Source organism: Carassius auratus, chromosome 46 (genome assembly GCF_003368295.1).
Source record: "Carassius auratus strain Wakin chromosome 46, ASM336829v1, whole genome shotgun sequence".
Classification (NCBI taxonomy): domain Eukaryota; kingdom Metazoa; phylum Chordata; class Actinopteri; order Cypriniformes; family Cyprinidae; genus Carassius; species Carassius auratus.
This window is the reverse complement of record NC_039288.1, coordinates 9160266-9180069: the sequence shown is the minus strand read 5'-3', so window position 1 is coordinate 9180069 and position 19804 is coordinate 9160266. Positions and strand designations below refer to the sequence as shown.

General features: G+C 39.3%; 2 protein-coding genes across 2 annotated transcripts; one reads left to right on the top strand and one right to left on the bottom strand.

Moving 5' to 3' along the window:
* The first annotated feature begins 576 nt into the window (after positions 1-576).
* On the top strand, positions 577-4664 carry LOC113064087 (WD repeat-containing protein 34-like). The gene is made up of 9 exons (XM_026234630.1): positions 577-933; positions 1025-1276; positions 1364-1473; positions 1558-1715; positions 2117-2226; positions 2317-2484; positions 3338-3570; positions 3670-3827; positions 4215-4664. The coding sequence occupies exons 1-9, from the start codon at positions 856-858 to the stop codon at positions 4451-4453; spliced, it is 1506 nt and encodes a 501-aa protein (XP_026090415.1). The 5' UTR covers positions 577-855; the 3' UTR covers positions 4454-4664.
* LOC113064086 (spectrin alpha chain, non-erythrocytic 1-like) lies at positions 4574-19381 on the bottom strand. The gene is made up of 33 exons (XM_026234629.1): positions 19241-19381; positions 19064-19099; positions 18750-18797; positions 17983-18074; positions 17712-17856; positions 17066-17247; positions 16675-16774; positions 16343-16540; positions 16110-16256; positions 15924-16027; positions 15671-15833; positions 15423-15437; positions 13698-13829; positions 13476-13613; positions 13259-13363; positions 12955-13163; positions 12734-12854; positions 12496-12617; positions 12231-12363; positions 12019-12117; positions 11739-11898; positions 11541-11617; positions 11234-11443; positions 10849-11145; positions 10662-10774; positions 10154-10171; positions 9732-9794; positions 8710-8764; positions 6125-6321; positions 5593-5646; positions 5359-5505; positions 5133-5280; positions 4574-5028 (listed from the first exon to the last, which is right to left on the bottom strand). The coding sequence occupies exons 1-33, from the start codon at positions 19364-19366 to the stop codon at positions 4903-4905; spliced, it is 4080 nt and encodes a 1359-aa protein (XP_026090414.1). The 5' UTR covers positions 19367-19381; the 3' UTR covers positions 4574-4902.
* Between the last annotated feature and the right edge of the window lie 423 nt (positions 19382-19804).

The window sequence follows — 19804 nt, the reverse complement described above, 5'->3', positions numbered from 1 at the left end:
GAAACCCAAGGGAAACGAATGTTTTATCACTTCAAATTATTAGTGATAAGATATATTTCTTGAAGTTTAATCATAATGGATTTATTTTAATATAAAGAGAAATGGGTTTGATTTCAATTAATTAATCTTATTCTACTAGTTGCACGTTTATCGCATGATATTTTAGAACGGACATGTGAGAAAAAAATCACCTTCATAACAACAACATTACATTATTTCGTGATTAATGAAAACAATAGTTTATATTAGACGCCAAGAAGTTATTATGTGTTTGTTTATGACCGGTTATACTTTCCTGTGCCTGTCAGTTGTACATATAATATTTAGTCAGTATGACTTTTGAAAACGTTCACGTGTTCTTTTTATGAAGCATTTCACCAACTAGTGTTAATTTAGTTTTAGATTTTTTCAAAGCCCAGATGGCACCGAATTGTAAGAACGACCCAAGAAAAATATCATTTTATAATGTAAAACTGAAACTGCTCCGAGTAGGTTGACCAATCAGAAGCTAGCACCAGTGACGTACGATAAACAGTCAATCATTGATTGGCTCAGTGTATCCATGGCAGCGCAGTCACGGATGTCACATCCAGGATAACAATGGAGGAACGAACAGTTCTGTGCAGTGGCCAAATACAATAAAATATCGTACAAAATTAGCAACGATAAGTGTTTTTCCTACAACAGAAGCAGATTTTGATTCGTCAAACATAAAACCTTTTTACATACAACGAATAACCATCAAATCGTGCTTTATGGAAATAATCGCTAGCTCCCAGCTAACGGTAACGTCTTATTGGGACTTAAGCATTTTGTAGAGATATAAACATACGTTTTTTGGTCAACATTTGAAACATGTTCACGGATGAAACTCTTGACATAATTGGTGCCGAGTCGACATGGAGAAAGTCACATCAGCAAACACAAGAATCAGTAAGTGAACATTTGCCAGAATATTCATGCTTTTGTAAATATCAAGTCCTTTTGTGTGACGATATATCGTGTGTCTTTTATTCCCGCACAGAGAAGCTGTCAAACTCTTCCAGTTGACACAGCAGAGGTTGAAACACAAGCCAGAGATGTGTCAGACAACAGCACCCAGACACAAGACCAGATCAGTCAAGCACTCTCTATAGATCGAGACATATCGGACTTTCCTGGTTTGCTGGACTTCTTGCATAAAGTTGAAGACATAGTTATCAAAGAACTGGTGAAAAACTCCAAGAGCCATGCTTTCGATGGGTTTCGAGTGAACTGGGAGGATCAGACCGAGTCGGTGAGAGCCTTGAATGCAAAAATATATTAATAAATCGTTTCATAATTGTTAAAATGATTTTGCAGCTGGTGATTTCTTTTTGCACAGGTGTCTTGCATGTACCGTCTTCAGCATGTTGAGGCTCAGGAAAGGGGTCTGCAAGTCACCGGCGTGTCCTGGAACTGCACCGGCTCGGTCATAGGCTGTGGATTCGGCCGGTAACAGCTCTTTCCCCATACAGACACATAAAACCTCCTGCTGTCGTGATTAAAGCAGTTTTAATGTTGTATTTTTGGGGTTAGTGTGGATGATGGTGATTGGAGCAATGAGAAGGCTTATGTGTGCACATGGAACCTGGACCGGCAGAACCTGAACCCAAAGCGGCCGGATATGATCATAGATGTGCCCACTCCAGTCATGTGTCTGTGCTTCCATCCTGTCAGACCGTCCGTGGTTGCTGGTATGGAAATACATTTACAAAATCACATGCTTTTCAATTTTTTTTTCTTTTTATCCCTTAAAGAATGACTCTCACACACACACAGCTAGGTCATATTTTACCTCATAACCAAATAAACATAAAATGTGTAATATTTTTCAAATAAATGCTTTTCATTTGAACTTTTGAATTGGGCATAAGATACTTTTTTTAAATATATATATCATTCTGAAGAGCTGTAAGTCTTAAAGTCTAAAAGAAAAATCTAATTTGTGCAAGTGATATTCTCCTTGTATTTTTATACTGCAGTATTTGCCACTTATATTTAAAAGTGGAATCCAAACCCTCCGTTGTTACGGATAAATAAATATTGCTGCCTCAATTGGTCCTGTGTCTCAGCTGGTCATCTTTACTGTCATTAGGGGGGCTGTACAGTGGTGAGGTGGTGGTCTGGGACACCAGCCGCTCACAGGACCTCATTCTGGCTCAGACGGGAATGTCTGCAGATACCCACCGTGAACCAGTTTTTCAGGTGTTTAACATATTAAATAAAAAGTCTGAAATCTGATCAATAAGTTTTCAGTGATCCATACATAACTGCAGAGTATTTGTGTGTGCACAGGTCAGCTGGGTCCCAGGAGCTCGCAGAGGGGAGTTTATGGTACTGAGCGCCGGTTCAGGAGGAAGAGTTCTGTTGTGGACTGTTGATGGAGCTGAAGCCAAACTCATCTTGAGTTCTGGATATGCCCTTGTTCAACAGCAGGTGCCTCAGTGTGGAGCAGCAAGCAGGGTGGGTGTCACAATATGGTCTTGGCAAAAAAAAAAATATTTTGTAAAAATGGCCAACTGTCCAGTTTTCCTTGTGAAGATGATGTAATGAAACATATATCCTAATGAACCACATGGTTTTTACACAAATTAATGTACCGGATTTTTCAGACTATAAGTCGCACCTACGTATAAGTCGCATCAGTCCAAAAATACGTCATGAAGAGGAAAAAAACATACATAAGTCACACTGGACTATAAGTTGCATTTATTTAGAACCAAGAGAAAACATTACAGTCTACAGCCGCGAGAGATATCTAATCATTACTGTAATGATCCCAGATAAAGAATGTGCTACTTTTATGACTTTTTTTTGGATCTCAAAAAGCCTGTCATATACAAGTTACATTTATGCTCAAAATCATTAGAAAAATCTAACAAATTATACTAATGATTCATTTATTTTTTTTACTTTTCATGATGAGCCATTTTTTTTTTACCAAATATTTGGTAAATTACATAGTATGTGACATTTTTTTATTTGTATCATTGAGATGATATTATAGTCTTTATTTTTTTTAATATTTTGATACAGGTTTTATCTTTGGCATTTTTTTATTTATTTTTTTATTTAAACCTTAGGTAAAATTTTAGTTATGTTGTTATGTGTATTTGTCTTTTTTATATATGTCTGTAAAGGTTTTATAATATATATATATATATAATATTTATTTATTTTTGATTATTTATTTGTACGTTTTTACGTTAACAGTGCAATAATATAATATAATATACTAATACAATATGGGATGGAATATGACAACATTTTTGAGCATTCCACCCTAGTAATACAACACAATTTTCTCTCCCTGAAGACCCGAGGTAGTACCACTATAGGAGTAACCTCTGTTGCACTTTCCCCGTGGGACCTGGACACATTCCTGGTGGGCTCAGAGGGAGGCCTTGTGCTCAAATGCTCCTTCAGCAGTGAGACAGTGTCAGCAGTGCCCCCTGATGGTGAGAGCGTGACACTGCGGGCCCCCGTGCAATTCTCTTTCTCACCGCTGGGGGGCCCTGTACACTCAGTTCACTTCTCACCGTTCCATAGGTGAGCTTTGTGCTGTATTTTGTACTGTTATTAACTTATTATAATATATACTTTAAGGCTTATTGGCAGTAATTGTAACACTGGTGTTTCTAAATTTAGGAATCTGTTTGTAAGCGTCGGCACAGATGGTTTGGCTCACCTGCACACTGTGCTCCAGCCCCGTCCCCTGCTGTCTCTACGGGTGTCCGATTCATACGTGTTTGGGGTGAGGTGGTCACCTACACGCCCTCTAGTCTTTGCTGCAGCCACAGGACAGGGTGAGATGTTGGTAATTCTCCAAAAGGCCAGTAAATATAGAGCAGATCTACACTGGATACATATATTAAAATATATTAATGCTGTTTATTATTAATATAATATTGTTAAGTATAATATTAGACATGAATATTGTTTAAATATAATAAAAAAAATATATTATTTATTGTCAAATATATAAAAAGTTAGATTATTTTTTTATAAATATTATATATATATATATATATATATATATATATATATACATATACACTTTTATATAAAAAGGATTGTGCTCAAATATTTACTGCACTCTAATAAATAGTTTTAATATAGATAAAAAAAAAATATATTTAGCATGGTCTGAAGATATTTTATAATAATTAGAAATGTAAACTCTTCACTGGCAGGTTTGGTCCAGATGTTTGATTTGGGTCGGAGGTCTTTAAGGCCAGCTGCCACAGTTGACCAGAACACAAGTGGTCAGCCAACATATTGTCTGGAGTTCAACCCCAAACACACAAATCTGATGGCAGTGGGTAATGCAGATGGTAGCGTCAACATCTGGCAGCTCAGCGCCGAGTTAACAGAACAAGGTGCCAAGGAGACGGCAGTGCTAGAACAGTTGGCCAATGAGGTGGTGGACTGAGTCTGTTTGAGCTTCCTCTTTTCAGACTGTCCTGATCAGGCTTGAGCATTCTTAAAAACACATTCACATATCTTCAACTGTATATTTACACTGTAAAATAAAAAAACACTTGACAATTCCTTCCAGTTATAACCAGTAGCGTTTATTTAAGCACACTGCAGTCTTGTGGGTGATGTTACAGCATATCCTCTCTATAGGTTAGTTAAACAAAGCAAAGCACTTAACAGCTAAAACAACCACAATAAAATGTAGACAGATCCACTACACTATTGTTAGTGAAGCATGAAGAAGTGTCAGATAAATACGCAGTAATTTAGGAGAGTTAAGAGCAATAGCAAGATACAGATATTGTTATAGAGCATTTCAATTCAGATCCATGCAGTTAGGCTGTGTGTTCTTGTGAAGGGGGGAAAACGCATCCCGATTGGTCACTGGCAGGATGCGGGGAATCAGTTGACAAAGAGCGAGCGGGTGAATTCCACAAAGTCGAAAGCTGACGGGATCTCGCGGCCCTTGCTGTCCATGTAGGGTTTCATATGGGAAATGCAGTAGTCTGCCTGTTCCTTCGTCAGGTTCTGGAAACACAGAAGGTCGTTAAGATCATCTTTCTAACAACCCAAAAATGAAACTGATCTAAAACTCCTTTTTTTATAAATGGCATGGGTTTGATATTTTGTACCTGGTAGAGTTCTTCCTTGGTGACGTAAGGTTTGTTCTCGGCACTGAGAGCACGGAAAGCGCTTTCGATCTCCTCGCTTGACTTCACGTTCTCTGTTTCTCGGCTGATCATGAAGGCCATGTACTCCTGCAAGGACACGTTTCCATCCCTGAACCAAACAAACCGATGTGAGCTCCATGACAGAAACAACAGAATATTGAGCTCATCCACAGATGATGTTTCTCACCTGTTTGGATCCACTATATCGAGGATGGACTCAAACTCGGGGTCTGGTTCTCCTTCTTCAACCATGGGCAGGTCGTAGCCCAGTGACCGCAGGCAGGACTTGAACTCTTGGTGATTGAGACGGCCAGATTTTTCTTTGTCGAAGTGCCTGAGAAACAAACATTTCTGTTAAGTTGCCAGAACACTTAAGTTTAACATTTTAATGTTTTTATTTTCTTTAAAGTTAATTGCTCACTTGAACATCATGCTGAATTCCTTCAGGGCATCTTCTGTTACTCCTGTAGTGTTTCTAGAAGATAATTACAATAATTAATAAATAATAACAACAGTGTATTCAAAAATAAATTCTAATTCAGGTAACACTTTAGAATAAGGTTCCATTAGTTAATGTTAGTTAACTACTTTCGTTAACATGAACTAAGCAAGAACAATCCTTCTACAGCATTTATAAGTCTTAGTTCATGTTAATTTCAACATTTACTAATGCATTATTTAAATCAAAAGTTGTGCTTGTTAACATTAGTTAATGCACTGTGAATTACCATGAACTAACAATGAATAACTGTATTTTCATTAACTAACATTAACGAAGATGAATAAATACAGTAATAAATGTATTATTCATTGTTTGTTCATGTTAATTAATACATTAACTAACATTAACTAATGGAACCTTATTCTAAAGTGTTACCCTAATTCAAATGATCAAAAATGGTTTTAATATGATATGATGGAAAAGTGTTGTGGACTGGTTTGAGAAGTGGCACCTGGCTTGGATCTGTTGTTCCAGGTTGTGTTGCATTCTCATGCCCAGCTGGTCGAGTTGGTCCCACTGTTGGGCCAGACCCACGGTGCTGTGTTCTGTGTATTTATTGTCCAGGATCAGCGCCTCCTCCATGGCTGCTCCCAGATCTTCTATCTTCTTCAGCTGACTGCGCATGGCACGAATCTCCTGGTGCTTGCGCTGCAGAAAAAAACCCAAGGGTTAAGACATGAGAACAGAGCACTACATTTATTACTGTCTTGGGTTTAAAGCTTAGAAAAGTGTTTTAATGTGTTCTTTCCTACAGACATCTAAAGTGAACTGTTAAATTCCCATGATCTTTCCATAACTTTCTAGTCATTTATAATGGATGGATATTAAAAAAAATACTTTATATAAATAGGGCACACACAGTAACATTTAAAGAAAAACTTCAGTCAGCATGACTACAAAAATTTTACACACTATACTTTACAAAAATAAATTTCTTTAGAGATCAACAGAACTTTATTTTATATTATTTTATAAAATGTATATTTTTAGGATTTTATCAATTTGCATGGCCTGGGAAAGCTTTCGGACTAAATCTAAAATTAAACTGTGTTCCGATGATGAACGGAGGTCTTGGAACGACATGAGGGTGAGTTATTAATTACAGTATTGTTCAAAATAATAGCAGTACAATGTGACTAACCGGAATAATCAAGGTTTTTAGTATATTTTTTTATTGCTACGTGGCAAACAAGTTACCAGTAGGTTCAGTAGATTGTCAGAAAACAAACAAGACCCAGCATTCATGATATGCACGCTCTTAAGGCTGTGCAATTGGGCAATTAGTTGAAAGGGGTGTGTTCAAAAAAATAGCAGTGTCTACCTTTGACTGTACAAACTCAAAACTATTTTGTACAAACATTTTTTTTTTCTGGGATTTAGCAATCCTGTGAATCACTAAACTAATATTTAGTTGTATGACCACAGTTTTTTAAAACTGCTTGACATCTGTGTGGCATGGAGTCAACCAACTTGTGGCACCTCTCAGCTGTTATTCCACTCCATGATTCTTTAAAAACATTCCACAATTCATTCACATTTCTTGGTTTTGCTTCAGAAACAGCATTTTTGATATCACCCCACAAGTTCTCAATCGGATTAAGGTCTGGAGATTGGGCTGGCCACTCCATAACATCAATTTTGTTGGTTTGGAACCAAGACTTTGCCCGTTTACTAGTGTGTTTTGGGTCATTGTCTTGCTGAAACAACCATTTCAAGGGCATGTCCTCTTCAGCATAGGGCAACATGACCTCTTCAAGTATTTTAACATATGCAAACTGATCCATGATCCCTGGTATGCGATAAATAGGCCCAACACCATAGTAGGAGAAACATGCCCATATCATGATGCTTGCACCTCCATGCTTCACTGTCTTCACTGTGTACTGTGGCTTGAATTCAGAGTTTGGGGGTCGTCTCACAAACTGCCTGTGTCCCTTGGACCCAAAAAGAACAATTTTACTCTCATCAGTCCACAAAATGTTCCTCCATTTCTCTTTAGGCCAGTTGATGTGTTCTTTGGCAAATTGTAACCTCTTCTGCACATGCCTTTTTTTTAACAGAGGGACTTTGCGGGGGATTCTTGAAAATAGATTAGCTTCACACAGACGTCTTCTAACTGTCACAGTACTTACAGGTAACTCCAGACTGTCTTTGATCATCCTGGAGGTGATCATTGGCTGAGCCTTTGCCATTCTGGTTATTCTTCTATCCATTTTGATGGTTGTCTTCCGTTTTCTTCCACGTCTCTCTGGTTTTGCTCTCCATTTTAAGGCATTGGAGATCATTTTAGCTGAACAGCCTATCATTTTTTGCACCTCTTTATAGGTTTTCCCCTCTCTAATCAACTTTTTAATCAAAGTACGCTGTTCTTCTGAACAATGTCTTGAACGACCCATTTTCCTCAGCTTTCAAATGCATGTTCAACAAGTGTTGGCTTCATCCTTAAATAGGGGCCACCTGATTCACACCTGTTTCTTCACAAAATTGATGACCTCAGTGATTGAATGCCACACTGCTATTTTTTTGAACACACCCCTTTCAACTAATTCAACTAATTGCCCAATTGCACAGCCTTAAGAGCGTGCATATCATGAATGCTGGGTCTCATTTGTTTTCTGAGAATCTACTGAACCTACTGGTAACTTGTTTGCCACGTAGCAATAAAAAAATATACGAAAAACCTTGATTATTCTGGTTAGTCACATTGTACTGCTATTATTTTGAACAATACTGTACATAATTTTAATATTTGGGGGAACTAACCCTTTAATTAAAATAAAAAAAAATGTATTAAGCTTTCCAAAAAATATTCAGCAGTTTAAATATTCAACACTAAATTTTCAACACTGATAATAATCAGAAAAAGCTGAAAATTCAGCTTTGCCATATAAAATACATATAAATTGAAAGGATGCTTTGAACAGCAGTGTGCTACTGATTTGAACTAATACACTAATGCGGATTCATTTTGTTATTCCAAATCGATCAGCTTCATTAAAAAGATATCAAACATCCATTTACTGCTCTCAAACTCACCTTAGTGGCCTCTAGCTGGGACTCTAGAGTTCCGGATTCTTCCACCATGCAGGACCTGCCCCACACACAGAATGATGAAACCAGCAGCAGGAGCCCGAGAGCACAAGACACATCCACCCAAAATCATCTCACTCACTCCACATGCCAGTCTACACCTTACAAGAGCGGCTCTCACTAGACTAGCTCAGTTATTAGGTCATTATCAGGAACAAAACCAGTTGTGTTTTCCAGAGATTTAGAAAGGTCTGTTTTATATGACTCCGGATTATGCTACTTTGTTTAAATGATTTGCACAACCTGTCATTACATCTGGTTATGTAACCTACATCTTCCTGAATTTCTTGTACCTGATAATAGGACTTACCAATTGTTTTGTTGTAGATATGGAGTACAAACAATGAAGCCATCCCAGAATGCAACTACAGTAAGAAAGTCATGCTAATGAAGCCAAATTATATCCATGGTAATGCAGACCATGCTTGATTAGGGCTGCTGTCAGCAGGGTTAGAAACTTCTACATTTGTACCACTGCTTAGTTTTAAAAAGCAAAATGTGCAAAATCAAAGATTAGGAGTCTGACTGAACTAGCCATATTATAAATGTCTAAAAATGTCAATGCACAGCTGTTCAAATTCAGACCAGGAGATTGAAAAAGTCTAAAAGTACGTTTTCAATCATGGAAATCACACAGCAGTTTCCACCCTGGATCTGGTGCATGAACATTTCCTTCCAAATAACCGAAACATGGAAACAACAAAAAGGTTCAAGAATGAGATGAAGTGTTCACACTCCTCAACCTCGGTGCCAAATGAAGCCAGGCTCATTGGGTTAAGAAGCTGGAAGGGTTCATCTAAAAAAAAAAAAGCCTCACATCCCAATGAATGTTAGTAAAAAGGAGTGAACACACACACATAAGAGCCTTTACAGTGGGTGTCAGACTCGAGTGCGTGAGGAGAAGAAAACCCAAAAGGTGTGGGGTGAGAGGTAAGAGGCCAATCATAGGAGGAAAAAAGGGAGAAGACCTTCCAGAAAGATCATCATCGACTTCATACTGAAAGACCCGGACTACCCTCCGATAGGCTATGCTATTCAGAGACGATGGAAGTGGGAGATGAAGAGGGAATGGAAAAAGAGTGAAAAAACAAAGGAATACATCTGGAAATATATAGTCAAAACATACAATAAAATATGCAAAAATAAATGTAAAGCGAGATAAAGTCCTTCTTGATGATCTTAAGACACCCTGTATTATTATTTTGATCCAAATTATTGTTCTACTCTAACCTGAAACTCACAAATTCCTGGTTTATTTTATACCAAATTTGTCCAAAAGTACCAAATCACGACAGTTCCTTGACATTCATTAAATGCTATTAAACAATACATACACACTCACTCACACACACACACACTATAGTAAAAGAGTAAAAAATGTGATATTAACCCATCCAGAAGGTATGTCCTGATTAGAAAAATGATTCCAAGCATCATTGTAGCAGTGAGAAGGCCGAAGGAATGGGGAAAGAGAGACAAATAGGGGAGGGAGAGAGAAAGAAACAGTTAAAACATTGAGCTGTGACATCGCCACTACTCAACACTCACATGAATGCTACTGTGATCAGCACAAAGCCTGCTGTAGCATATCAAGCACAGATGGGTTTATGTTCTGTGATCAATGTGAAGAACCATTCACCGATACAGACGACATGGCAAAGCAGGCAATGACTTAAAGACTGTAGTCACAAAAACAGTTGACATGAATACAAATGGGCGTCTAAGAAAGTTACATGGAGATCAGGAAAGCTTGATCAAATCCAAACAGATGTGTGTGATTTCATGCAATGGAAACAAATGTGTTGTATGTTGTGTGTGTTTGGTACTCGAGCATACAATAATACAATAATGACATAGAGAAATCAGCACTCTAAGTAGTGCATGCTGGTCCCCTGTACCTGGTCTCCTGCAGCCACTGGTGGAAAGCATTGGCATGTTGGGCAAACTCTTGTCTGAGTTTATCGTTCTCTTCCTGTCTCCTCTGCTCCTTCTGTAGCTCCAGCTCTCGCTCCTACAGAGCAAGTACAAAAATTATTTAACTACTTTATAAAAAAATTCAGTCATGCTTCAGGATCCCATCATCACCTTGATGATCTTTTGAAGGTTCCTCCAGGTCTCCTCTAGAGCCTCCATGGTGAACCAAGTGTATGGATTGGAGACCATATGGTAACTCTTGATCTGGCGATCAAGTTCTGCAAGTTGGCTGAAGTCGGCCTCTGCGGAGCTGAGCGAGGAGCGGAAGGCATCATGGGCCTCCCGCAGGGCTCTGATCTCCTCCAGAGAGTTGCACCTCACAGGGTCTGTCAGATCTTCTTCAGCGTTCTCAAACCAGCTGTTGAAGGCTGAAGCCTTCTTGGCAAAGGTGAGGAAGAGATCCTCAACCTGGATGGAGTAGCGAACAAGAGAACGGGAGTTTAAGACACACAAAACTCCCCATTCCTAACTTTAGGCAAAATTCCATTTTTCAAACCTTTCTGAAGTGCTCCTGGGCTTCCAGAAGCTTCTTCTTGCGGGCAGCGGAGTTAGACAGCAGCTGGTTCCAGCGCTTCATCAGGGTAGCATGACGAGCTTCAATGGCCTTGGATTGCACGTGTTTGGCTGCCAACAGCTGGTCTTTCAGGGCTGTGATGTTGGTGATGCCTTCCTGCTGGAAGGCCTGAAGCCCAGCATCAAAGGTTTCCTATGAAAGAGTGGAATAAAACAGTTACAGTAGTAAAGGACCTGCTGTTTTACGACTTATGATTGCATTACACATTTTTTCAAATGCAATATCACACCTGTTTAGTGAGAAGAGTCTGCACCGAGGACAGATCACGACCATAGTCATCAGTCTTCAGGCTGTTCTCCTTCTCACCTGATCAAGCCAGTCACATTTGAGTTACAGATTACAAAGCAGCAGAGAAAACACTATTTCTTATCAAACCCTCTTTTCAATGAAAGTTTCTTCACATTTGAATGAAATATCATTGACTCACCAATCCAGGACTCCACCACATCAGCCTTCCAGTTGAACTGAAGGAAGGCAGAGTTCTCATCCAGCTTAGACTTCCTCTGAGCTGCAGCGCTCTCCAGTTCCAACACCTTCCCACGCAGGGCTTTCATTTTAGCCATGATGTTCTCCACATTGTGGTTCTCCTGCACAATAGCAACAATATGATGAAATTTGACTAGCCGGTCACATTTTACTTTTAAGAACCCGTCTGTAATTAAGCATTAAACGGTCGCTATATGGACTTTCTAAATGTTGAACTGTACCTTTCTGATAAGTTCATCTCCATTGGAACACACATCATTCACTCTGTCCCTGTGCACCGTAAAATCTGTTTCAAAAGCTTCGTGTTTCTTCAGCAAGCCCTAGAAAATAAAAGCCAAATGAATAAAAATGAAGACACAAGCTAATAACAGAAATATGAAGGTGTGTCTAAGATCAAGGGATAATCAGCTAAATGTGGTTTATAATTTTGCACCTGCACAGCTGCCAGAGTATCACCGTAATCCTCACTTCCAACCAGGTTCAGTTTCTCATTAATCCAAGCTTCCTCTTCCTCCACATTTGCCACAAACTGCTGGTATTCCAGCGACTCCTCAAGTCTCTGTCCACTAAAAACCAGAAAACCAAATAATAATTGGTGAGATTTTTTTAATTATTGAAAAAAAAAAAAACATTGATACAAACATTACAAACTGATCAGAAAAATAAAATAAAAAAAAATAATATAATACAGCTCTCACCGAGCAGCAGCCAGATCTTTCAGTTCCCTCCAGTGCTCCACAAACTGGGCCAGCCTCTGCTGGATCTCTTCCTGTCCAATAGTGTTGTCGTCAGACAGCTTCTTCCCAGTTTCCAACACAGACTGCAAGGCCACAAAAATACAGTTAGCATTCAGAATGATGATTCAACTGGCTTTTAAAATGCTCTAAGCATTTGTGTGAACTGATATGTAACCATGATGCAGGTGCCCCTTCTTACCTGAATAGCCGGCTCGTGTGCTCCAAGCTCAGCCTCCAGCCTCTTGTGTTTCTTCCTCAGATTCTGTACTCCTGTCAAATCACGTCCGTAGTCCTCCGAGCTCACCAACAACTTCTTTTCCCTAATGGAAGCAATGAATTCAATCTAGTATACAGCCTCAAAAGAATGCAGTTAGTGTGATCAATTATCTAATCAATCACTCAGGATGATGTAATCCATACTTGATCCAAGATTCTTCATCGTCCAGATCCCTGAAGAACTGATGCAGACGATGCGACTCATTCAGCTTGGCACGGCGCCCAGCAGCCATGCTCTTGATTTTGCTAAAGCGTCCGTTAACGGCATCACGCTTATCCTTAACCAGAGAGGTGTCGAAGGCATTGCTGGCCATCAGACTGTCAGCCTGGCCATTAAGATCCTTCAGACGATCCTATAAGATCACAAAAACAAGCATTAATCAGAATATACTGGATTTTGGATATAACCTAAACGAGTGATCCCTGATCAGTATGTCTGAAGAGCTACCTCATGAGCAGAGATGTCAGCCTCCAAAAGCTGGTGCTTCTTAAGCAGATTGTTGACCGAGGCCAGATCTTTGCCATAATCCTCAGAGGCAAGAAGAGCCTCAACCTAAGAGCACATGAAAAATGTGTATGGATATTGTTATGATTATTATTTTTACATTTAAGTCATTATTTACGTCAAGACCTACTAAGAATTATCCTAAGTCATAAATCAATACCTCAGACAACCAGAAGTCAAAGTCCTTAATGCCAGTGTTGAAGTTCTGCTGCTTGTTTGCCTCCTTCAGTTTTTGGCTCTTCTCAGCAGATTTGTTGACAAGGAACTGCCACTGCTCATCCAGAGCATTAAGACGAGCCTGAGAGCAAATATGAGAATGCAAATTGAGCACAGACTGTAACTCACCATCTGCCTATTTCTGAAATACTTCTAAATTTGTTACCTTTACAGCATCCTCACTTCCAGCACAGGCACCTCTCTGGATGAGAGCATTGCCCGTGTCAATCACCCCACGGATACGATCAGCATTAGCGTGTAACTCGGCCTCAAAAGCCTGGTGCTTCTGGTGCTTGCTCTGAAAGTGTCAAGAAAGCGAAATCCAGCAAAACTGAGCCACACAGTGAAGTCATGCATGGGTGCGGCTTTGAAAAAGCAATAGCTGGTTTTGTATCTAACTCTGCTAAACTTGTATTTAAAATAAGCATTAAAAAAAGTGAAGTGACTGAATTAACAAACCACCAAACAAGGACCAAACATGTAACGTGGAACTCATACTGTGAACAGGACACAATCAAAGCCTGATGGAACATTCAATAAAATGAACTGGACAGCATCCAGCACACAATGAACTCTGTGCGGAACCTAGGAGGAGTTGGGGTGTTTTGTTTGAGATCATTCCACATTTTATATCACCCAGAGAGAATGGAAGCAGGAAAAAGCAATTCCAAACGGCTTATCTAAAGCATTTGCTGATACACTCAAAGAAAGCCGGGCTGCTGGTACTGTAACTGCTTATGGATTCTGGCTGTAGCACACACGTAACAGATTCTGTTGTTTTAACACTATTCCACAAGAAGCAAAGCAGAATTACTTGTTTGAAAGCACCTCTCCACTTTCTCTCTCTGGATTGACACAGGATTGGGGCTATGTTCGGAATAGCACTCTAACATACTACGTATTCTACTTTTGCAGCATGCATGTTCGATGTATTCTGTAAAACCTGTATGCATTTAATATCTGAATGATTTACTATATTTTGTAAAATGTGCAGTACAATTAGGACACACTAGCCAAGTTTCCACTGTCGGGCCTAAACCGGGCGTGCTAGTGCATGCCAGGGCCAGTCGTGTTTCCACTGTCACTTCCGGGGCTTGATCGTGCCTCGATAAATAAATAAAATAGAAATATATTTCTGTGTGATTAATTTTGAGTCCTGATAAATGATCTATGATCAATGTATCACGTATTCTATAGTAAAACATAGATGCTTTTGAATTTAAATATTTAACAAAGCATGCAAACAAATGGCTGCTTTTATGATGTTCGTTTTGTGATCGCGCTAGTTCCAGTGACTTATTTCTTAGTTTTCTGATAACTTCTCTTTGTTGGTGAAATTATGAGGTTGCACAACTTGACCTTTATTGGCCCGTCACAAACTAAAAACTTTTTTGCGATATTTATGATAAAATGTGATTTAAAAAGGCTGTTTACATCACATATAGTATATGCGTTTATCAAATGTGTAATGTGTTCTGTTTCACATTGTAAATGTACTGTAAAATGGTAGGCAGCATAAAACATATAATTCTACTACACTATTCTGAACACAGCCAGAAATTGTCTTTCGCATTCTACTTTTTGTTATAGTTTGCTCTTAGTTCCACAACACTGTGAGAAGTTCAGCTTTTCTGTGTGGAACAAATTTAAACCAAGACATCCCAACTTCAATGAAAACAACAAAATGGAGGCCACACCCAGAAATAAAAAAAATAAATTATGCAACAATGGGGCGCAGGAAGGGGACAAACAACTGATGATGCTGTACAAAGCGACACATATAATAGACATACGGAACTCAAATACACATTTACAGACAAAACAATAAGACAATAAACAAGTGGAGAGAGCTTTTTGGGGTTAGTTAGCTCTGGCACACTACTGCACTTACCAGCAGCTTGGACAGCTAGAAACAGACAATGGGAACACAGACAGAATTTCAGTTTAATTTCCTATATAATAAAACACTTGGGGTTGAGGCGGGGATAATATGAGAAACACATTTTAATTTGCACCTGAATATATCAGGTATTAATATATTTACAAGATTAGACTTAGGTGGGATATTCACCTTAATAGCATGTTTGAAAAAATATGCACTTATCTGTCCAGAGATTGATACCTGAAATTTGATGTTACCTGGATATTGGTGGGGTCCTTGTAAGACTCGTCGGTGGCGGTTTGGAGTTTCTCACTGATCCATGCTTCAATTTCATCCACATCTCTGCTGAACTGCTGCAGAGTCTGGGACTCACCCAGCTTAGAGCGTTTCTCAATCATTTGAGCCTTGAGACGGCGCCACCTGGAGGTCAAAAGGACATACTCCGTTAACATAAATCACACATTTTGGACAGATTCACTCAGTGAGAGCAGTATCAAAATGAACCCCAACCTGTCTAAGACCTCATTACGGCGGTTAAAGATCTCGGGTTTGGCATAGTGGTCAGCGCTAATAAGCTGGTCAGCAAAAGACTGCAGTGCTGCAATTTTCTCTTCCTGTGAGCAGAGACAAATCAAATAATTCAAAATCAAATGAAGTTGAGCTTGACTGCATCATATCACAATGGCGCTTGCTGACCTGCACATTGATAGCCTTATCAAAGTCTTCATGTTTCTTGATGAGAGCCTCCACGCTGTCCAGGGAATCCCCCTTGTCATCGCTGGCCAAGAAGGCCTCGCGAGCTGCCATCCAGTTCTCAGCCTGCTCACAGTCACGGTTGAATAGCTGCGGGAGACAAAGAAAAATAAGATATTTACCATCTTCAAGTGTCCAAGTTTTGTGTATAAATTGTATACATGGTCCTTGCTAACCTGAAGCTCCAGGCACTGGTCCAGCATCATCCTGCGCTGGACCCAGGCCTTCTCCAGGTCAGCACGTTCCTGTTCAAGAGCCTCCAGCTTCTGTTGGATTTCAGGGCTGGCGTAGTGGCCACGGGCAAGCAGCTGCTGTCCAAATTGCTCAAATGCCTGGAACGTGCCTGCACGAGCATCTATCTCAGTGCGATGTTCCTACAGAATGTAAATATGTGAGCGTTTAACATATATTCATGGGATAAACAGGGTTTTGCTAAATATTAACAAAAGAAACTCATCTTATAAACAGCAACTGTAACAAAGTACATATCATAGGTGTTTTTAAGTACCTGATGTCTCTCCAACAGGGCTTCAGCTCCAGTGACGTCCTTGGCCATCTCATCTGAAGACACCAGCCCTCTGATTCCATTGATCCAAGACATGAGATCTCTGGGAGAGAGAAGCACAGATTTGTTTAGTCTGTTCATTATTACTGCTCTGATGTCATAAGGCCAGGACACACCAAGCCGGCTTCAAAGAACTAGTGGCGAGGAAAGCCGATTGGTGTTCTCATCTCGTGCAGACTGTCACTGACGTGAGAATGCCGAGAGCCGACGTGTGGAACACACCAAAAAAAGTAACCCCACAGATTATCACCAACGGCCTATACAGTTTCTCCAAGTTGTTTGTTTTGCATATTTTAAACTCTCTTTCCATCCCTCTCTTTTTCCTCTTCCTCACCTGTAGTCACTAAGGAAGCGCTGCAGGTCGTGAGAGTTGCCCAATTTTTCTTTGCGTTGGTCAGCACGACCCACCAGGCTGCTCCAGGCTGTGTTCAACTCGGTGCACTTCTCTTGGATGTCGTCCACAGCCTCAGGATGAGATTGAATCAGACGCTCTGCAGTCTCACCAAGAGAGTTCACCTGCCCCAGGGAGAAAATTATATATCATGACAACTCTAACAATAACTTGATATGACAGTATTAATGTTTTTGTTATTTGCGAACTAGATCTGATACAGCTTCTACACCAGTGCAAGCACGCTTGACATGCTGCTGCTGCAGCTTGAACACATAAATCTTGTAGCAGACTTAGACAGGTGGTGCTGGGGGAGGTGGTGGGTTTTAGAGGAACTCTGATTGCTTGTTGCAGAACCAATTTGCAGCGAACACTGTACCAGACTATTTCAATGTTGAACAAGTAAGCTCATGGCTGCAGAATCAGCAGAGGACAATCAGCTTGTGCAGTGTAGTAAATAATGTGATCAGTAGCAGCTTGCATCTAAAGAACCTATCAGACAGTGCCATATAAAGTTTCATGACTGAACTAGATATTTAGTTAATGTTCTGTTAGGAATGAACCACACCAATAATGGTTAACATTTTACCTTGTCTCCTAGAGCGGCCAGATCTCTCTCAAAGCCTTCGTGCTTACGCTGCAGAGCCTGCACGCTGGCGAGATCATGGCCGTAGTTATCAGTGTTCAGGGCTTGGTTCTTCTCTTCAATCCATTCCTTAGTCTCATCTGCATCCCTGTAAATCACACACGGAGCTAAATTCCTCTGCACTTCATGGGGCTCACATCATACAAATACAACATGAACAAAACAGGATGTATGACAAATAATTTTGATGTTAATCAGTGGCGTATATATGTACCTGTGGAACCTCTGCACCTCATGAGCACTACCCAGCATGTTGCTTCTGTCTTCAGCCAGCTGCTGTAAGGACCTCCAGCGGTTGTTCAGCTCCTACACACGAACATAAACCCATTAGCAGCTAATCAAAGGTCAGATTATAGGTCCAGTTAAAACAATGATTGGATCTGAGACAGCGGATTTGACTCCCTGAGGTTACGTCTTAAATAAAATAAATTAACTGATGAGAAACAAAAAGTTGTTTCTCTGACATTCAGAAATATGAAATTTAACAGCCAACCCACTATCCAAAGCACCACATAAATGGCTCTATATCCTTTGCACCATATTTGCTCTTCATATCAGTAGCAAAAGTGACAGTATGGGTGAGTGGCATAAACAGAAAGGCTACAACATTAAAGTGCATAGGATGAGTGATGACAGTTAGCAAATATGGAAAACTTGGGTGGGTGCATTAGCCACAAACTGAAAAAGTAGCGTTAATGTATTCTAGAATGGTTGTTTTACCTCCACCAAAACATATGGTGTGAAGAAATAAAGGAGTTATTTCAAATAGTCAACAAAGACACATGAATGGAAACAAAGGGAGGGGGATGCAAATGCACAGTTGATGGTTCAGTAAAAGGACGTAGGGAACAAGAAACCATGGTAAGAGTACAAGACCACCATGATGAGTTAGTCCTCCAGGTACATGGGGCACAATGCAGGATTTAGCGGGATCGGTTGAGAAAAGGTTTAAAGACTTAAACTAAGAACCTAGAATCTTACCTTAATAGTATTAAAGTTGGCAGTTGTTTGAACAGCCAAGCGAACAGACTACATTGAGTAAAAATGTGTAAAAAAACAGAGAGGGCAGGAAAAACACACCAGTCAAGAAAGTGTCACAAAAGGAGTTACAAGAACCAGACTGTTCTTGTCTTTCTGTAACCACAGTATCCAAAATCCTCTGTGGATGACATACAGGCTAAACAAGACCCTACATAAAAACTAAACAAGCATCAATTTCAGTGACCCAAGATTAGAATAGATGATATAATAGATTACATTTAAAGCATTTCAAATTCAGCATTATGCTATATTACCTTCCATGGAGATGCACCTTTGGAATCTGGTTCATCCTGTGAAATATATACAATAAATAGAATAATTTTACATAATAATAATAATTAATAATAATAAACACTGTATGATATTCATGTGTTTTTTTCATGCAGACAACACAACTGTTGTAGAGACAAGATGAATGGTACAATAATGACCTTGCCAGGAGCTGAGCCCAGCATCTCTAGTTGCTGAAGGCGGGATGAAGGGGTGATGTGAAGGAATGAAGGGTCACAAGGAGAAAAGGGAAAAATAAGTAAGATTACCAAATCTACAAAGCTCATGAATTCAGGTATATAAATAAGAGTACATAAAAACATAAACATAAAATCGATGAGTGGAATGACTCAAAATATAGAAAACATCATGATGTACACTACCATCAAAAAGTTTGAGCTTGGTTATAGTTTTTTTTTTTTTTAGAGAAAGGCTAGTATGCTTACCAAAGCTACACTTACATGAACAAATATACAGTAAAAACATTAATATTGTTAAATATTACAAATTAAAATAACTGTTTTCATTTCCTCAGAAATCATTCTAATATGCTGATTTGGTGCTCAAGAAACTCTTACTATTATCAGTGTTGTAAACAGTTAATTAGCCTAATATTTTTTTTTTTGAAAACTGCAAATTTTTTAGGATTCTTTGATAAATAGAAAGTTCAAAAGAACAGTAATTATTTGAAATCGAAATCTTTCCTAACATTATAAATTAACTTT